Consider the following 21647-nt stretch of genomic DNA (forward strand, 5'->3'; position numbering starts at 1 on the left):
AATATAAAATATCATTTTAAAGTTTTAAAATGCAATTAGTAATTTTATCAAATTGAAAAAAAATGTTTTAATTCAATATCTTTTAATATTCTTAATATTTTATAACGAATAATTTTATTTGTAGTTATAAAATTATTGCCAAAATACATCAAATATTATTGTTTTAAAATAATTTATAAATTAAAATCTAATAAAATAAATAAAGAAATTTGCGTAAAAAATAATAATACACTATTTAATACAGATTCGTACTTTAACACCATTTTGAATTTGAAAGAAAAAAAATGCAATGACTAGAAGCAATAATTACAGTCTACGAAACCAGCTTTCTCCTTTCCTATTAACTACTTCGATAACTAGCTACATTTCAAAGAATTTAAGCATTTTTCTATGTTATTCTATTAAATCCCGTTGTTGCAAACCGCTAGTACGTAAAGGCATACTACCTAGAACATCGAGCGTTATGGACGTAATTAAAAGTAAGAGAGAAGAATTGAGATGCTGCAAGACTAGATACAATTTCCATAATGCAAGAAATATAAAGTAACGGGGATATACTGTTCGGGCGGTACGTTTCTACCGTTAAACCAGGGAGTTGCACTAACGAAGAACAGGATGAGTTGCCTGAGGGGTCGGAGAGTTCACTGAGAGCTTCCTGGTATGGCAGTGGTTTTAAATTACTGATGTGAAGTTGCTCTGATGATTCGTACCGAGATTATTAGAGCTACACCTGATAAAATGAAATGTTTCAGAAGCTAAATAATAGTGAAGATACGCGAAGGGAATAGAAAATAGAATCAACTTGGTTAACGCATAATTGACCCTTTTAATCGTGTATATTACTAATTCCCGAAGAGATTAAACGTTTCTAATAAAAAAAAATGTTATATTAATAATTCAATTTATGTTTTAAACGTTTATAAATAATTATTATGCCCTAATAAATCGAGGAATTACTGTATAAGTAAATGTCCGAGAGAATGCATGCTATGAGAGAGAAATCCTGGGAATGATGTTTTATTTTAGGTGACGCTGCGAGGATTTGATCTTCCTGATATTTTTCGTATAATAATATTTATAGTGCCACTTAAAAACATTATTATTACTAAGTGAAATATTGACCAATTATCCTAATTGGCGACTTGTTCTAACTTAACTTATATACCCGTAATTATTATAATTATCTTTGCATTATAAAGCTTGAATAACCCTGTGATGTAAAATTTTATATTCTATTATTTGATATATAAACATAATTCGCTTTGCAAAGAAGGAATACAATAGTTTGTTAAAATGGGAACGTGCTAAGAATTTTGAACTGTATATTACAGAATTTTTACTATAGTTTCAGAAAGAAAATATTAGATAATGAATGAATCTAACAATTAAAAAATTTAAATTTATAAGCAATCATCAGTATGGCTTTATAATGTAAGTTATATATAATATAATTTCTGTCTGTTTCCTATACACTTCAAAACTCTTTGACCGATCTGGAATTAATTTTATAGATACGCTGTAGAACTCCGCGGAAAATATAGGCTACCACAATTCCCCTATTACCTCCTAAACCAGGGGTCCCTAAACATTTTTGGCTATCGATCTCTTCAAGGATTCTTAAACCTTTTATCGACCTTCTCTTTTTATGCTAATACAAGTTAATAACGATCATTATTATTAATAAAACAATTTAATAACAATTAAATAGTATTAATTCACATACCGTTTTCATAGAAAAATCTATTTACGAGTTAGTGTACATATTTACAAGATCTTGAACCGTTTTAATCGACCCCCAATTCCACTAATTTCTACTCCCAAAAATGCATTATCGATCTCTGGGTGTCGATAACCACTTTTGGGACCCTGTCCTTTGACCGAGCTAGATCAAATTTTTCAGTTATTCTATAGGAACCTGCGGAAAATATGGGCTGCCATAAAACTCTCACATGCTGATTTTATCTTCATAACACTTTGTGATAATTTAGGTTTAATATATTATTTGTACAAGTAAGCATTGCATAATGATAATGAAGATACTAAACAGTCCATGAATCATATTCTTAGTAATAGAGACTTCTGGATTTAGAATCTCTGCTGAAACAATACTATTGATTTGATTTATCCTAAAATAACCAAACTCTTAATAATATAGTTTTAATTTTATGTTTGTCCTTATTGCTTTTCGCTTGGACAATGCCGGGTATATCTGCTAGTAATATATTTATCGAAATATATGTATTACGTTACAATAAAAATAACTGTAAAGTTTTAAAATCGCTATAAATATTGATCTATTCACTGCGATAATAATATGAACTCAGCCGAATAGACTATATTATATAATTTGAAAATATGTCCTTTAAGAGGTTATTAGTTTTTTTAAAAAAGGAAATATACACATATCTCCGCTTTTTTATTTTTTCAACCAATCAACTCTAGGATAATTAAAACTCCGCCCAATTTTCATTATAACATATCCAAATAATATCTTATGCATATCACAAGGCGCCACCTGTGTTTATAATGACCTCTTTTATGTCATTTATTTAATATTTCATTATTTCTTATTCATAGATTATTATATTTAATTAAGTTTCATTTTTAAATATAGATAAAGTTATTTACTTAGAATGTATTTTAAAAACTTGTTTTTATCTTAAAACATTAATTTCTTAATAGAATAGTTTGATAAGACACATGTTATTATTTCATATAAATTATTTTCTTATTAATTTTAAATATTTAAATAGATCAAATGTGATTTTAAGAGCTAATACAAATATTATGGTTATTTAAAGAATATTTCTTAAATTAATTTTTTAAGCTATTAAAAAGATTTTTTATTGTACATTTGGAAGAAAATAAATTATAAACGNAACGAATACTAATTAATAAAAAATGTACCCTATCAAAACAAACGCATAGATTCTGTACAATTTCCATTCATAAAAAGAATTTCCAGCAAACAAATTTTACAACTAAAATCTTTTTTAATGTGAAATATAAATTTTTTTATTTAAAATTATATTACTCGTATTAATTTATACATTAATACTAAATAAAATCAACTTTACTCTCTTAAATTTTTAATTTTATCAAAAGAATAGTTAATAAACTTAATTCTCTGCGCGATAAAGAACTTTATACCGGTAATATTAAAAAAGATTTATTTAATAAAAAAAACTTAATATTTTCAACTACTACTTCAAGAACTTCGATTAACGCTTGCAACGCTATTACAGCTTATTGTTAACTGAAAGTATTATTTAAAACAACAATATAAATATAAATTACTGTAAATGAAGATAATTGAATTGATTTAAATAATTCAAAATTTCATTTCTAGTAACTTAATATTCTTATCTTCAATATATGGATTATTTTAAATCAACAAAGTTTATTTTAATTCACTTCCTACGGGATTAGTCGTATATTGTGGAACGGGTATCATTTTGTTTCAATATGGCAAAAGACGCAAGTAAATAGCTTTTCTAGAATTTAATTTCACACGTAGAAACAAAATACAATAATTTATATTTATTGACATATTGCAGTAATTATGTAGAGGTTAAGTGAAGTCCTAAAGAGATACTTCTACAGATAATGTGATCTATATTTGAGTTAGCATAGCATCAAAGTTGAAATGCATTAGACGTCGCGTAGTCTTTTATTCAACGTGACGGAAAACGCGATCGTAGTTTTTTAAATGTCAATTGTACAAGTAACAAAATATCATTAATTGTATTTTCTTACAACGAATGGTTCGTGTGTTACACACATATTCCAAATATTATATACGTTAAATACAGGGAAGGCAGACAATATGTAGAGTGTTCAATACCCATTCTAGTTTCGTTGTTATAAGCATTTTTTCTTTTAATTTTCTTGTATGTATTGAATGCTTATTTCTCCTGTACCGTGCATTCTAATTATCCTCCTGTATAACAGCATTATGTGATACTTATCTGTATCATTTAAAATCCCTTAAATAATAAAATTTGCATATTTAATACGCTAGAAATTTTTCAAATTCATTTCTAGTTTTTTAGATCCCTGAATATCTATTCTTATAAAAGCGATTTCTTTAAATACAAATATACCATTGTGAAGCATTCTAACATCAATCTATAGTAAAGTTAATCGTTGTTTTACCTTATTGTATCAATATTATATATAAAAGAACAGATATAAGATATATTTTTAGGTACAGTTAAATACTTTTACTTTTCTCTTAATATTAATATATTGATAAGTTAGGATATAGTAATTACAATTTATATAATGTTATGTGTAATCTAATAAGAAAAAAAACGACCTTTTTACTTACTAACAATAAAATCAACGAACTGATAAATATGAGTTTAATTATAAGTTTACAACATTTTTTATAATTCGATACTCTACATAATTATTATAAATGTATTTGGAATATGATTATTTTTNCTTTTAAATTTATTATTCATCTCAAAATTTTGCGCGTTATCCCGATTGAAAAGGGAGATATCGTCCTTATGCTCTACAATTAGATTAGTGACAGCTCCGAATCCTGACGTCACAGTCATGGCGACACCTAAAGGAAACAAAGAGGGGAGCATCCCCCTTAATTATATCTTTGGCTACTGTCTTCCCCTCTTGCAACGATGCCCCCTTTTTCCGATCAAATTTAATTAAGTATGCGTAAAGCAATTAAAGAGACAGAGAATGCTCTAACGAATCAGGGGAAGTAGGGAGGTCAATCTTCCTAATGAAAAGTGTCGCATTTGGGGTCTTTCCTTCCTATAGTGAGTGAATGGAAGGGAAGAGAGCAATCGAAACTGAATTATAACATGGATCTATGAGCTTTCGTAAAGATTGTATGGCGAAAAATTTAAATATAATAAAAGTGAATATATTTTATCGAATTTTGAAGTATTATACAGCAAATGATTGATTAAATTTTTGATCGCGTTGCTTACTATATGCGTATTTTACTCCTTTATTAATTATTACAATTATTTTCAGTGTTAAATGTTGATCTGCTCGAGCGTCGCGCACGACTACGCACGACGCATAGCGAATAATTAAACATAGACGAAGTCTATGTTTATCTCAGCATTAAACAAAGTTAAAAACTGGATAAATTTTCAAGTATCCAATTGTTAAATATCTGTTATAACATGTAAAATACTATTTCTGAAGATTTTTTTAAAACATTCTCTTCATATTGTAGTCGCATCAATTCTCATACAAACAAGACTTTAATACTAATAAGAGTCGTCAGTTCCGAATCCTTTGTTTATATTTTATTTTAATTTGCAGTCTAAATCGATATGTTTCTAAAAATCCGTAACCTTTCATCGCGTTGCTTCGTCGATGAACGATTCAGGCACAATATTAACGGCTTATCTCAATCATTAATCCAATTTTGAGCTATCCGATTAATTATTATAATTCGTGTCTAGACCACATTCTACGCATCACATTGAGCGTACTTGCATCGCATCACGCGCTGCCTAGCAATACAGCTCATAAAGTAAATGATATATCTGTTTGTTAAATATATGTAACAATAGACAAATTTTACTCTGTTATTATAAAAAACAAAAACATTGTTTGTGGACTATAGGCCACAAATATAACTGCCATCCAAACAAATTAATATATCACGATTTTACAAAGTTACGCACGCGAAAATGGAAACTAGAACATATCTAATTCTTGTATTTATAGGTATTTCAGCATCGCGAAAATATTTAAAACGAAAATTTTGATTCATAATTATATTATTTAAATTAACGAATACTAATTAATAAAAAATGTACCCTATCAAAACAAACGCATAGATTCTGTACAATTTCCATTCATAAAAAGAATTTCCAGCAAACAAATTTTACAGTATTATAAGACTATAGAACTGACAATATTTAACAAATTCAATAACTCTAACATGAAAATAATAATTAAATCATTTAAATTTATATTAGTTCGGTATGAGGTTAACTACATAAAGATAAATTTCGATGAAATCCAAATTACAAATGCTTAGTCTTTAATGTGATTAAGCAATCTAATTTAAAGTACAAAGGCTCTTTTCATATTTAAATTATAATTCACTTGTAGATGTCTCTTTCAGGAAATTACAACTTGCTTTTAACAAATGAACTATGCTTCATAATCAGTTATTTGAGTAGTTAGAAAGCAAATTGTGAACGTTGATCCTGTTGCTCTTTTCTCGGCTTACACTTGTCATTGTTATCGACACGTGCTACATCAACTATTGATTTGAATCTTGACTCATTCAACAGAAATAATTCTCTAAGCAGAAGCGATCCATATGCTCCCAAACTGGCGCCAATTGACGTTTCGACCAAAACTCCTGTTTTGTTTCTAACGTAGACCACTAACGCAACTCTGAACGACGCCTGAACGTCGCAGCACCACCTCGTGTCGTGCTCTGCTTCTATTAGCGCCTCTTAACGCCATTCAAACGCTAAATTGCGTGACTGGCAACCTCCCTGCCATAGTGTCGCGTAAAATGCTGTCACGTGACTAGCGGCGTCACGAAACCCTGACACTTAGTGCAAGGTGTCACGCGAAGCGATCAACTATCTTTCGATCGTCACCTTTCGACTCTTTTTCGAACCGATTTTTGTTGTCTACTTGTGATAAATTTTTCGAAATATAGATAAAATATGACACTTTTCGGTATATTTAAAATTTTATAAGGGTGTATATCTTCTTTCGCTATGTCCTTCATATATACATGCTCATAATGGCATGTTCATCCTGAGAGAAGAGCCATAGATCATTTTTATCAACTTCGATTTTAAGTGTTGAAACAACTGATTATATCGCATAATTCATAAATTTGCATTTTAAAAGTAAATTCAAATTTTGTGCATATGTTAAAGTATGCATGAGGTCTATATTTATATACAAAATTAGACTTATTATAAGAATTTATAACAGGGGAAAATCCTCTATAAAAGGGGAATAAACTCATTCGAATAAATGATTATATTGCATAATTCATTGATTCATATATTAAAAGCGAATTCTAATTTTGCAAATATAAATTGTTACAAGAAAAATAATATCAGTAAGTTAGTATGTCTGAACTACTGGTATTATACATTTATAGCAAAGAAAACCTATTTTTAAAAATGAAAAATTTATATCACCTAATTTCAATTTACATTTATTTATTTATATATGACTAAAAAGTAATTTAGTAACACGAGAAGTCAGTATGTCTAATGTAATGATTTTATCTTGATTTTAACTATTTAAACAGTAAAACTAAAAGCTACTATAAAACAGAAAAATTTTATATTAGAATAGTGAAAACTAAGACTTACCTTAATAATATATGAACTATTTAAGATTAAAGTTATTAATGTAAAGATTATCTTATTTAAAAACGAATCTCTGAAAAATAAAACTATATAGATCAAAGGAAAATTACTATTAGAATATGGAGAAACTATTAAAAACAGATTAAATCTATACAACAATAAAAAGTACTCAAGTAAAGGAAAAATTTCTGAGTTAATATCAATAGTAAAAAGACAGTATAGGAATAGCAGAATATCTTAAATCTTAACGATTAAACTGACTGATTAACAGTACTTAATATCCATTTATCCAAAATATCGGTTATTTATTTTAAAAATACGTTTAAATATACTCAAACAAAGAAAATAATTAAAAATTCAAAATAAAAATTATAGTTGACGTAACATAAATTATTTTTGAAAAAGATAAACGCTACAGTTAATCTCTTAGATACACATATATTTAATTATAAGAGTAGCAGCCAATGATTTACCCCATTCATTCTTATTTTTCTTTCTTATTTCAAGAAAGATTCTCGAGACCAAAGCCTATAAGAAAGGTTGCATTTTTGCTATTTGATGAAAGACTCCTCATTATTTTTTTTGAATTGGTTCTTCACAAATGTAAAATCACCCTCTTATAGTTTCCGTCATCTTAATAACCGTCATCTCACTTTCATCAAATGCTATGAGCTTTCTTCAGCTTAGTCATTAGTGATCAATGGAACAAGTATGCCCCGTGTCATTTCTTGCTCTCTTTCTCTCTCGCTCTAGCTCTTTTTTTTAAAAAAAAAGACTCACTTATCTTAATCAAAAGTCTTCGCATAGACTGCACTTTAAAATGCTGAAAAATTTTATTATACTTTAAAGCAAGACTTTATGTTATAATATCCTATTTTAAGCATTGCATATAAACATAAAATATAAGATCGATATGTTTAAATTTAACTTTAAACAATTTTAAAATTTATTTAAGTTTAAAAGTTTTATTATTTTATATAACATTTCGTTTAATTTAGTAATAAAATATTATTTAATTACAGGTCAGAGTACACAGTGTATATACAAAGTTATATGACATTCATGGTAAATTTTAATAAATTAATGATGAAAATAATTTATAATATTATTTAATTTACAAGTAAAAAATATAAATTAAATTAATGGTAAGTTCTGGTAAAATATTATTTAGTTTATAGTCAAAATAAACAGTAAAATTAATGATTAATAATATTTAATTAAGAAGAAAAATGGATAAATTAATGGTATACTTTGCTAAATATTATTTAATTAATAGTAAAAAGATATTATAATTTTTACAATAAATTATGGTAAAATTATTTGATACAACGTTTATAGTAAGTAATCTTACCATTAAAAATTGAGTGTAAATAAATTTAGTGTTAGCATTGTTTTATGATAAAAATTTATTTTAATATAAATTTTCACTAAAATTTTATAACATTTTATGTACAAACTAGTTACTTTTAAATTAACTTGATATAATTTTTTCAATAAACTCCGATATATTATGATATTATATGGTTATGTTCTAGTTAATTAGGAATGAAATATTCTCCTTTGTAGTTAATTATAACAAGTTGAAATCACCTAGGAAATTTGTATACAAAATTATCTGATAAAGTTTATTATTTTGCAGAATATTAAGAGAATATATAAAGGGTTGAGGTCGATTTTTAAAAAGAAACTTAAATTTATCGTCATGCAATATTTCATTTTCCTGTAATCTAACTTGGCAAAACAAGAAAATTACTAATTTATACATCCTAACACTTTCATAATTATAATAAGAATAAGCTTAGAATAAATTTTCCGCAATTAAAGTGCAATGTATCCTGAAAGAAAATTCATACATGTTTCATTTATTTATCTATTTTTATATTTAATTCATTAATTATTCTTAGAAATTAAAGCTGATCACTCAGTTAAAGATATTTTTAAAAATTTTTAACAATTTAATATAACGTACAGTACTTTCATTTGTTATCTATTATTGTTATAATAGTAAAATATCCATTTACCTCCCGTTATTTTATCCTATTTAAAATATAAATCTATTTAACATATTTTACACAGTGCATTCATTTTATCATGATAATGCACTCTTTTACGTCATTTTGACGTCGTTCTTATGCTTTTATTACAATGAAAAAGAGTAAAATGACGTCATATTGAAGTGTACAGTACTGTACATTATTTCGACGAAAACGAATGCGTCTATAGTCACAGAAGCTGTAACATAATCTTAGAAAAAACATAATTTTACAAAATAGAATCTATCAATAAAAATTAAACAGTAAGTTAAAGAGCTTTTTACTAATGTTAGTCTCTATATCAAATTATTTAAATTCAAATTATAGGTACAGTATATATATTTTTAAATCACTGATAGTTACGATTACTCATTCGAAAATGTGATAAGCAATGATATAGTGAGTCTAATGCAAAAAATAATTTATGAAAATGGAGCAGTTTTTATCATTTTGCTATTTTGTCTAAGTCATAATTCTTACTATTTTTAGAAAAATTAAATATTATAGATCTGTGAGTCTAATGCAAAAAATAATTTATGAAAATGGAGCAGTTTTTATCATTTTGCTATTTTGTCTAAGTCATAATTCAAAGTATTTTTAGAAAAATTAAATATTTTTAAATTTTCAAACTTTATTTTGAGTCCAGAAAGATGCCTCTGTCAATCATTTTCCTAACCCGACACATCGCAGAACAAAACAGTCCATTTCAAACCACTTTTATCAAAGTGGTTTGAAATGCACATGCTAAACTTCCGCTCATGCTAATCACTTAAAANATATTATACAAAATAAGCTATAATAAATAAAATAAATGTGAGAAATGGAGAAGAGAAAAATTAAAAACATATATGAACATTTTAAGATACTGTATTTATATGATGTATAGCCTATAACATTTTAACAATTTAAATAGCTAATGTCCATATTCACAACGAAGTATCAACAGATAGAAGTTAACCAATAAGCATTCACGTACTTAAAGTCAATAGTAATTGGTTAACGTCTAATTCTAACTCTTGATCTTTGCTTGTGAATACGGCCCTAAAAAGAAAATAATTGGTTGAGAAAGTAAAAATATGAGGAATTATAATTTCTTTTATTTTTTTACTGTCTTATTCACAGTCAAGAATCAAGCGTTAGAGTTAGAAGCTAGTCAATTACCAATCATTTTTAGTGTATAAGCTCTTATTGGTTAATTAACTTTTAATTCCAACTTTTGATCCTAGATTGTGAATATGGATGTTAATGAATTATAATTACAAAAATCACATCTTAAAATTTCCAACCAATTAAAATTCAAATTTTTTTTTTCGTTACGTCTTAGGAAATTGATATCTTAAAAACTACTGCCTACATTTATACTAATGCTTTTATTTATTTATTTATTCTGAAGCATAATAAAAATTATTATATATATTTTAATTGATTTATCTTTTTAAATTATTTTTTAAAATGATAATATTTGTAATATCTTCTTTATCTTAACCATTTAAAATCTCTAAGTAAGCTATTTTCTTTAATTTGAAGTTTATAATTAACAAGCTTAATATAGACGTAAGCAGATTTTTATGAGAAACAAAAATTGAAAAACGATACAAATAAATTTATAAAGTATAAATTATTCATGTAGGTATTTAGTGAATAAAAATCATATTCGTAGATAAAAGAACGTGTTCGTTATGAAACATTTAAAAAATATATCTATGTTGAATTTTTTCTTTTCTTTTATCCGGTTATAGAGTGATTTTTAATATCTTACAATCATTATGATCTCTTATTTCTTTTGCTTATATAACACTAGTTTCTTATTGTTTTATTTTCTATCGATCTCTAAACTCTTCGTCTTATTCTCCACTTTTTTGACTTTTTATTTGTTTTATCTTCATCCTTCTCAGATTTCTTTTCTACGAAATATACAGTGTATATCTTTTTGTAGCTATTTTTTGAAAATATATTTTGTTTTCTCGTTTGAACACGTTCAATGTTTCCCTTTATCTTATACAATGCTCTAATATCATAATTCATTTAACTCTCCTATGCATCTATTTAACTCTCCGTTCAAATAAACAAAAGTTCGGATGAAAATTAAATACTGTACAGAAAATTTAAAATTTGGTATTCTTAAATAATTTTTTTTTGCTTTAAAAATTTTCGTAATATCAATTTTTTATACTTTGTTTCAATTTATATATTCAATAAAACTTGGATATACTTTCGTTATTGCCACTTTTCTTCTCGTTGTAGGATATCTTTGAGTGGCACACAACAATACTTTGCACTTTATTTAGACTCTCAATAAACAGGTTTGCAGTCGGTTTATGTATAGTCGAGGTATAAACTGTATACAGATTTATAAGCAGTTATTTTGATATATTTTTCTTTCAATTAAAATTATTATACTGACACGTTTTTAAAAACTATTTTTCGTCCTCTTATCTGATTAAATTTTATTCTATTCGTGCAAATATAATAACTTAGTAACGTAATAATACATCTATCGAAGGTTAAGTATATGTATATATAATTAGAATGTGGATTTATATATTATTAAGTTTATTATTAATTTAAATATTTAAGAATTGTAAATTCTGCATCTTCGAATGTAGAAGAGAAAATGTTTTTTTATTATTATTATTGATTGAAACGATTTACTGATATTTTTGAGTTCGTGTTTTTTCCACAGATTTGAGATAGTTGTGAAGATGTCAGAAGTACAAAGCTTCAAAATTCCGTCTTTAGGTTTCAGTTATAAACTTTCTAGTGCCATATCTTCTTTCCATTTCGAAAGAAAGAAATATTTTTTCAACACAAAATATTAAATGTCTTTCTATTACTGTTTTCAAAATTATAATTCTAGTAATTAAGTTTAAAATTTAATTTACAAAAGAATTAATTTTTATAAAATATTTAAGAATTTAAAATAGAAATTAAATTTATAATTCAGAAATCCGTTTCGAAATGTCTATCTGTCACATTCTATATTTAAAGAAGTGTTCTTCTAAAGGATTTGCTTTTTGATATGTTTAGTTATATATATTTCTAGTCTAAATAATCTTTTTAAATAACTTTTTACTGTTTAAATCAAAATGGTGGCTAATTATTGAAATTGAAATGCGTCACAGCAACGCCACTTCACTTACTGGAATTTATTAAATAAATCACTTTAATTTAAAATAATCAAAGACTGGGGGAAGCTATGTTTTATGTATTCCTGTAAACATAGACTGTATTAACATTTTTACGAGGAAAATTTAGTATCTTAATGTAATTATTTGAAATCGATGGCTCGATTCAATGACGAACGACGCGTCGACGAGAGCGACATCGTGTAATTCACCAATGATAGGTAGCTGAATTGGTAATATTTTAAAATATAATAAATGTATATAAATCTTAATTTAAAAAAATTCTATGGCCTATATCACAAATTTGTTACATGTACAGTACAGTACATGTTAGCCAAATAATTTGCTAACTTTTCCAATATTTTAAAAATAATAAAAGTAATTTTGACCCTTTAAACTACATTAAAGCTGTATTTTCCATATCACACAAGAGATAGATTTATCTATAAGCAGATTGAGAGGCTTTTTAAGGTTCAAAATTATTTTATCAATAAATTTTTATACTCATTTACAAAAATGTGATGCACCAACAAGGAGACGTTCGAATCGAATAAAACTTTATTAGTGAGAACATAATCAATAATCATGATGGTAATAAGTAATTAAAATATTATAGTAAAGGGATAATTTCCTATAGAACAAGTGTACAGATTTAAAGAAAACCTTTAGTACTTTATGGAACATCCGGTTGCTTGGATACATGCGGAGATACGGTCGGAATTGGAGACATACTGGCACCGAATGCTATACTGCAACAGATTTGCCCACAGATGTTGCAACTGCCGCTCCAAATCCTTCACACTTCGGCCATCTATGGATGGCCGAAGCTAGTGATCCCATCTGTTCCCACAAGTGTTCGATGGGCGACAAATCTGAAGACCAGATAGACCAATGATGTATGGCAACGTGACGGAGACATTCCATCACTAACTGTGTGCGGCGGAGTATTATATTGCTGGAAAATTTCTGTTTGCAATCCTGCCACGAAAGGCAATACATGAGAGCACAGGATTTCTTGAACGCACTGCTGTGATGTCAATGTTTCACGCTTTACTACTAGAAGTGGCTGACTTTTATTCGAGATGGTTTTCCATACCATCACGCCAGAAATGGGGAAGCCTGCTGCTCAACAGTAACAGTAAAGGCGAGATTGAAGCGCTCACCAGTGATCCTCTACATTCTAACGCAGTGATCGTCCATTTCTAAACAGAACTGGAATTCGTCGATAAAGACAATCAGCATCAGTGAATACGAAAGTCTCTGTTACAGCATCAGTGAATACGAAGCCGACAATGTTGGGTGGTAGTGGCTGGACGCGTAGCTGTCGCTTTAAATGCAATTTGTCTTTGCTAGTCTACTGCCAATGCTATAGGAAGAGACAGGGTTCTGTAACGAGGCTTTAATTTATCTATGGATGGTAAACAAGGACTGCGCTGCAACTGTCTGTGATTGTCTCATGATCCGACGATTATCTCTCTTTGTGGCTTGTCTGAGATATTAAGAGCCTGCCACCGTGTATATATGCCCTCACGTATCCACGTCGCCTGACGTTCAAAGATCTTCAAACAATAATTACACTGAAAATTCTTAAAACAGTAAACCTCTATGAGCCTTTTTATAGGATACTGGGATAGTGATTTTAAGACCTCTGATGGCATTACCTGGCGTGCCATTGGACCACAACTATAATTATTTAAACACCTGTCTGAGACATAACTCGATGCTGAATTTTTTTCAGTAATCGAACAATTCTATCTGCGTGTGTAGCATTTTTGTCGATGAGTGTTTGTTTTTTCTTTTTTTTTAATTTCTAATTGTATCTCTCAATGATTTCAAAATATTTTATTAATACCTTGATTATATATTATAATATTAGCAAGTAAGCTCTGCATTGCCCGGGCAAAAAATAATTACAAACATTAAGATTATTAGATTATTTCGTACTTCTAACCCTTCTATTATATTATATTATAGTACTTGATTTATATAACTACAAAGGTTATCTTACGAAAAGGTTTATCACACCAAGTGACCGATCTAACACATTTTTAAAATTCTTTAAATTATGTATCGTAGAGGAATAAAGAATTAAATGTGTTAGATTGGTCACTCGGTGTGATAAACGTTTTCGTAAGATAACCTTTGTAGTTATATAAATCAAATTCTATAATATAACAAACATTAAAACGAAAACCATGTAAATAGTTTGGTTATTTTAGCCTACCATTGTCATGTTTATCGCGATACTCGGATGGTACTAAATGGCACAGTTTCACTGGTCAAGTAGACAGCAATTGAAAGTATGATATCTTAAAAAATTTAAGATATCGTATTTTTTTTTCAATGTTAACTCTTAGAAACTGTACCATTCGCAACTGAATATCAAACAGTGATCTGCCAACGAATCAACTTTCGGAAAAAAACGAAACAAATATTTTAAACTCAGCACCCTCGAAAACCACTTAAATCATATTTTGTGTAGTCTGGTAAAATCGTACAGTATTATGTAAATTTTCTATTCGAATGTCACCATACCGATGGGTCCGATAGGAAGAAGGGATTGTTGCAGATGGAGGTTGAAGTAATTCGACCAAAAGTAGTCGTTGACCTCGCGGAAGAGAGGACGGTCAATGACTACTAATTAATACTGGTCTACTATTATTATCTGAAAACTGATCCGTGTTGGATAGGTTGTGATGGTCCCGCATGTGATCGAAGTTGCTAACCTTAACGTCCGAAAGACTTGATATAACACTTGTTTAAATATAAAAAAATCCTGTAAAATGCGAGAATAATTGTTTTTATGTGATATAAAAATACTGGTGAAACCAGGTCGAAAAAGTAAAGCTCAGCAAAAACATCCAATTAAAAGAAAGTTTTGAAAATTGTGGCATAATAATAGTGAAAGCAGATTTGACAGTAAGACTCAACCCACGAATAAAGTGCACATTACACAGACTACAACTACAGGAAATTTTGAATGAAGCAATGTTGCCATAATAAATAGGAAAAATAAGCATTGGCACAGAAAAAGACTTCCAGCTCTACTTTGTACTGTACCTTAAAATCGTTTCACGTACAGTACTGTACTGTACAGTACATTAATTTGGCTGAAAGTTAGAACATCTTAAGCAGCATTAGTAGGAAGTTTGGGACAATAGGTTTATGAGTTATTAAGGGGATATGAAATCAAGGGAGAGGCGGGATGTCCTTGTTTCCTGGTAGTTAAGAATGTCCTCGTAAATATCGTGTTTATAGAAAAATTATTAGGATTGGTTTGGTTTATTTGGTTACGGCAACGCCAGACCTGACTCTGACAAGGAGGATGCATCCCGGGAAGATTTTCATGTATAGCTGGCCGTATTTAGGTGTTAATAACGCGAAGAATACTCCATATGGCCAGTCCGTTGGCCATGCACGAACCTACGACCGACTACCGGTATTCAGTGGTTTTATCCACTCGGTTACTGGAAAGTACGTACTTATTGGGCTGCAATCTGAAAAAAAAATTGTAGATCTATAAATTCTGACTATCGTCCGTCTGTCTCTGTTCTTCCTTGATCTCGAGAAAGGAGTTAGATAGATGAAAGTCGAAACCTGGCATGGAAATCGTAAGAGAAAGAGGACCAGATTAATTATATATGAACTTCCAATTTGTACCGCAAGTCACGTTATTTCAATTCGAAAAATTTCTCCTGAACGGAGTTAGATACATAACTAGCACGACTCTATTGCTAACAGGAAAAGTATGATGTACAGGGGGAAAACCCAACTACACTCCACGCAGCTATGTGCTACCTGTTGCAATAATGGCAAAATATCTCATCTATTTCGCGCTATATCATTTTTGCAGTAATTCAATGAATATAATATATATTTTNCGACTCTATTGCTAACAGGAAAAGTATGATGTACAGGGGGAAAACCCAACTACACTCCACGCAGCTATGTGCTACCTGTTGCAATAATGGCAAAATATCTCATCTATTTCGCGCTATATCATTTTTGCAGTAATTCAATGAATATAATATATATTTTCTAAAATTCTATTTTTTTTTTTTTGTAAAAATTATATTTAGTTAATTATTTTGTTAACTTTTTTCCAATAGATGGCGCTAAAACCAGCAATCAAATGTAGACAAAAATTAATTATTATGTAGAAATCCAATTGATAATTTGGGGTGGGAAGCTTGACATTATGTAACTTAGAAGTATTTGAACGTAACCGAGTTTCGTAGTAATTGGTCGAACGGCCTAGGCGTGCGTAGCGAACAAACAAACAAACATCCTCATTTATATATATATAGAAGATTTATTATTGTTATTATTATGTTGGTAAATTTTATCCTACTTCGCTAATACAGGAGTTATGCATACCGGACGAACGTCAAAGGCTTAGCTACAGAAAAACTTACTACAATTATGCATATTCGTGTGTTTGTGTTTAAGAATATCCTGGCTACAGTAGGTACAATACATGTGTTTAATATGACAACTTTCGGTAATGTTATGTGCAGGTACTGTATAGTACTTGCTGCTGTAGTCCTAATGTTTCAAGACTTTTGTATAGGCGGTATGACGACTGTGCAAGAAAGGACTATAGATAATATACAATATAATAAGTATCCTATCCATTTTCCACAGGCCCTTTATTTCATGAGCGAGTTCTGAGTATTTATTTTTTTCAGTGTACGTATTTTGTATGTTGTGGGTGTTTGATTATTATTGAAATAAAATAAGAATAAAATAAAATTTTCTATTAAAAGTGTGGGAAAATGCTTTCCTAATTGTCAAGATCTCTTCGACTGTAAACCGCACAGCCTTTAAATTCTGCTTCGATCAGAGAGGTCTTTTCGTGTTTTGAACGAGTGCAAAAATAAAGAAAGAAAGATAGAAATTATATAAAAAAAAATAAAAGTTTATTACATTTCAATTTTTTAATTGAAAAATAATATTGTAACTCTTTTATCGTTTTAAAATTATTCATTTTTAAGGCATTAAAATATTTCATGTTTTATTGTCTTAAAATTGTTAATTTTTTCAAGTAATCGTGTTTACAGAAAAACTTGTTCATTATATTTCATAAAATTCAATAAAAGTTACAAAAAGTTAGATAAAACTGTTAATATGAATCTTTGTTCAAGCAAAACTAGTTTACATATTACAACAATTAATTTTAGTATGATTAAACATACAGAAACACTTCATGTACATTTATATAACATGACGTAAATTGTAGGTATATCATTGTTGCTTGTTTAAGTGGGCATAAGTCATATCATAATAATTTATTCTATTAGTATTAAAATTGCACGACAGATGGCAGAATGCTCTGTATGCAAATATATATATATATATACAGTACAGTACATACATGCTGTATATATATATATATATATTTATTTATTTATTTATTTATTTATTCATCGTTACAAAATCTAAACGTATTATCGTGCTTACACGCAGAGATTTAAAAGTCCTATCATAATAACAAACAAGAAAAGAATCTTGAATACACATAGTTGTAAACTTTAAATTTTATATGTTATTAAATATTTTGGCAGTTTCATGTTAATAAATTAAGTCTAAAAAATGCAGTGTAGCTGTATCTCCACTATTCTGTAACAATGATTATTAATTATTGTTATAAGGAGCCTTGAATTATCTATGCGTTGCAACATGCGAATAACATGATTACGAATTTCTTAATATTTTGAATTGGTGTATTGTCGAACGTTTTAAAGAACAATAAATATTCTCTAATATAAACAACAAGTTTTGTTTAAAAACTAGATTTTTACATTATAAAATATATACAGGGGTAGAGATGACATAAACAACACATAAAACTGACATAAAAATACATCGTACATGAACATACAATGCATTTTATGATATATTGTATCTATATACAGATAGAACATAAAAATATGAAAATTTTCTTAAAATCGTGTATTGTACACATTTATACAGAAATCAGAGTTAATCTATGATAATCGTTCATCATAAATCTTAACTAGGTACTGCATGCTTATATCTGCATTTGTCTCTTAGAAATACATATAATAAACAATAAACATAATACATTTACTGTACAAAGATATACAAATTGAGATACGAATATAAGATATATAGGCCTATAAGAAAATTTATGCATAAAACGATCGCTACTTCTGTAATATAGTTTCATACATAGCTACAGAAATGCATTTCCATTAGATATGCTATTCCTGTATACATTATATATATATATTTGTATAATGTATGTAGCGTAGTAATAAAGATAATACTTCAGAAAGACTAAATGGTGTTCAAAACGTCTCAAAACGTGTGCTGCAATCGAAATATGAACATCGACTTTTTTCAAGAAAACAATACTCTTCAACATGCAACATATATAACGAAAAAGTAAATGATTTAATATAATAAAATGAGGTAATAAACATAATTAAATATATTCTATCTCTGTTACAATATAATTATTAATTCGAAGACAAAATAATTAATTGTATACGAAAATTTCAAAACGATATACTTTAAGAGGAATTTAACTTATAAATAAGAAACATTAATAAAGTTAATATTACCAAAATAAAAATAAACATTTCTTTTAAGTAAATTATTTTAAAAAGTATGTTAATTTAAAAAAATTATGATCGTCTAATCGATCAAATTCTAAAAGATCAGTTAAAATTCAGTTAAATGTTAACATTAACAAAAATACTTTCTCATAAATAAATTTAATTTTATAAAATTTATAATTTTAATATTACTAAATGAAATGTATATAATTTAATATCCTGATATACGAAGGGAAAAAACCTCTAGTTCTTTCTATAAATAAGTGATTCCATTTTTGGAAAGAATGGGATTATGACCTTTTCAAAACTAGACACCGGAAATTGTCACATAAAATGTCGATAGTCGAGAAAATGTTATTCAGCTCGACAATCTTGTATAACCTCGTGAATCTTATAAAGGTTTCCAGAAAAGAAAGAGCCTTTAGAGTTAAACCACTAAACATTTCACGCACTTGTATAGATAGGCACCCATAACATCAGTTACATAGTAAGGTAGCATAATGAAAATTTTTGGAATTGTTTTGATTTTTTATTAAAAAAATATATTAATTTTAATTATATTCTATATAAAATAATATATACTTTTAAAGTTAAAATTCAAAATTTTAGTATTTGAAAATTTTGTTAATTATGCACACTTTAAAATGACTGTTATATGCAATTTACATGGAAAAAATTAAACATAGAATAATGTAAACGATATTTCCTTAATTCGGTTTACTAAAATTATGTTAATAAAATTAAATTTAATAATATTTTATAGATTATTCATGAAAATTTTCTTTATACTTATTTAAATTTGAAACAGGTAATTTGATTATTTCTAGTAATCATAATGGATCGAAAATGTATTTTTATTTTAACGAAATTTTTAAAAATTTATTATGAAAATGCATAAATCTCTCGGAACAAAATTTTCAAAACTTATTTTTCTATATATATTTATGAACTGGAAAACAATTTAATCACTTTAATATTTACGTTCCAATCTTAATACTGCATCTTGCTCATTTCAAATATGTTAAACATCTTGAACGAGGGCGTAGCTGGATCAACTATAATAAGGGTGGTTTTAGCAAATTGTGGGACGGCCTTCCGGGTGTCTGGGAGTTACGGAGTACCCCAGGGAAAGAAGATCCGAGGGCCCGCCCCCGAAAAATTTTTGAAATATAACATAACAGTTTAAATGCTATTAGGTACAAAACGGCACAAAAATGTTCGAAATTTAAACGTTGAAACATTTATATTTATCTAAACAATATCAATAATCGAATAGAATTTCTTTATTTGAAACAATGGACAGGATAGCTGATCACCCTGGCTCCCCTCTAGCTACCAGCCTGATCTTGAATATTTTCAGTTCCACATCTTTAGCATTTATGGGCATTCTAAAGACAGTTTCGAATTAATTCGTTTATTTTATTGGATTAGTCTATAAGTTAAATAAATTATAGAAAAGTGTACATATTTTCGCTCTTACGCTTTCGTCTTAAGATCTTTTAAATTTTATAAGAATAAGCAAAGAAAAAGGAAAATTTTAAAAGCTTTTTTGAACTATTTTCCATTTTTTTTACTTCTTGTTACTCGATTATTAAAGAAATAATTATAATTATCTGTTAAAAATTTATCTTTTCCGCTTCACTATTATCATCTCATCTACAATGTAATGGGCAGTAATTTAACTTGTAAAAATATTTTAAAATAAAAATTTATTATACATAATAAAATTATTTAAAAAATAATTTTAAATATAATAATTAACATGATACTTATAAAAAATTAACTTACTTGTCTTGAATCTTGATTCGTGTAGCCTATATTAATTAATGATATCATTCAAATTCCATCTAGAATTCAGTATAAAAAATAGTTTTGTTTTATTTAATAAGTTTATACTAAAGTCCATTTCAAAATATAATTACGATTTAAATGGTCTTGAATTGATTACAAAAATGTAATAAACGTTATTATTTATATTCAGAATACTTTAAACTTCACTTCCTCTCATTTAGATATAGTGACGTAAATGTGATTCATCGAAATTTCCCTTCGAATTTTTTAAATAAATTCTTTTACTCTTCTTTTCTAAAGGCTTGTTAATCAAAATATATCTAGAAAAATAATTTAATAAATTAATTTTAGTTAGATTTTAATAGTANTCAAAACTTATTTTTCTATATATATTTATGAACTGGAAAACAATTTAATCACTTTAATATTTACGTTCCAATCTTAATACTGCATCTTGCTCATTTCAAATATGTTAAACATCTTGAACGAGGGCGTAGCTGGATCAACTATAATAAGGGTGGTTTTAGCAAATTGTGGGACGGCCTTCCGGGTGTCTGGGAGTTACGGAGTACCCCAGGGAAAGAAGATCCGAGGGCCCTCCCCCGAAAAATTTTTGAAATATAACATAACAGTTTAAATGCTATTAGGTACAAAACGGCACAAAAATGTTCGAAATTTAAACGTTGAAACATTTATATTTATCTAAACAATATCAATAATCGAATAGAATTTCTTTATTTGAAACAATGGACAGGATAGCTGATCACCCTGGCTCCCCTC

At 27.8% G+C, this 21647-nt stretch overlaps 1 protein-coding gene and 1 long non-coding RNA gene across 2 annotated transcripts in view; one reads left to right on the forward strand and one right to left on the reverse strand.

Moving 5' to 3' along the window:
* LOC111621001 overlaps nt 1-21139 on the reverse strand; it is a 137653-nt gene extending 116514 nt beyond the window's left edge. The window contains exons 1-2 of the mRNA XM_023363034.1: nt 20999-21139; nt 20865-20923 (exon numbers count right to left, since the gene is read on the reverse strand). Coding sequence (XP_023218802.1) covers nt 20865-20912 — 48 coding nt within the window. The 5' untranslated portion in view covers nt 20913-20923; nt 20999-21139. The remainder of the gene's footprint in view (nt 1-20864; nt 20924-20998) is intronic.
* LOC111621002 lies at nt 3318-12268 on the forward strand. Its single transcript, XR_002755995.1, has 3 exons — nt 3318-3481; nt 8360-8402; nt 12054-12268. It is a non-coding gene; the product is annotated as an uncharacterized LOC111621002 (long non-coding RNA).
* Nucleotides 21140-21647: the final 508 nt, after the last annotated feature.

The sequence above is a fragment of the Centruroides sculpturatus genome, unplaced genomic scaffold, assembly GCF_000671375.1.
Source record: "Centruroides sculpturatus isolate CEXI.00-Female unplaced genomic scaffold, Cexi_2.0 scaffold297, whole genome shotgun sequence".
Classification (NCBI taxonomy): domain Eukaryota; kingdom Metazoa; phylum Arthropoda; class Arachnida; order Scorpiones; family Buthidae; genus Centruroides; species Centruroides sculpturatus.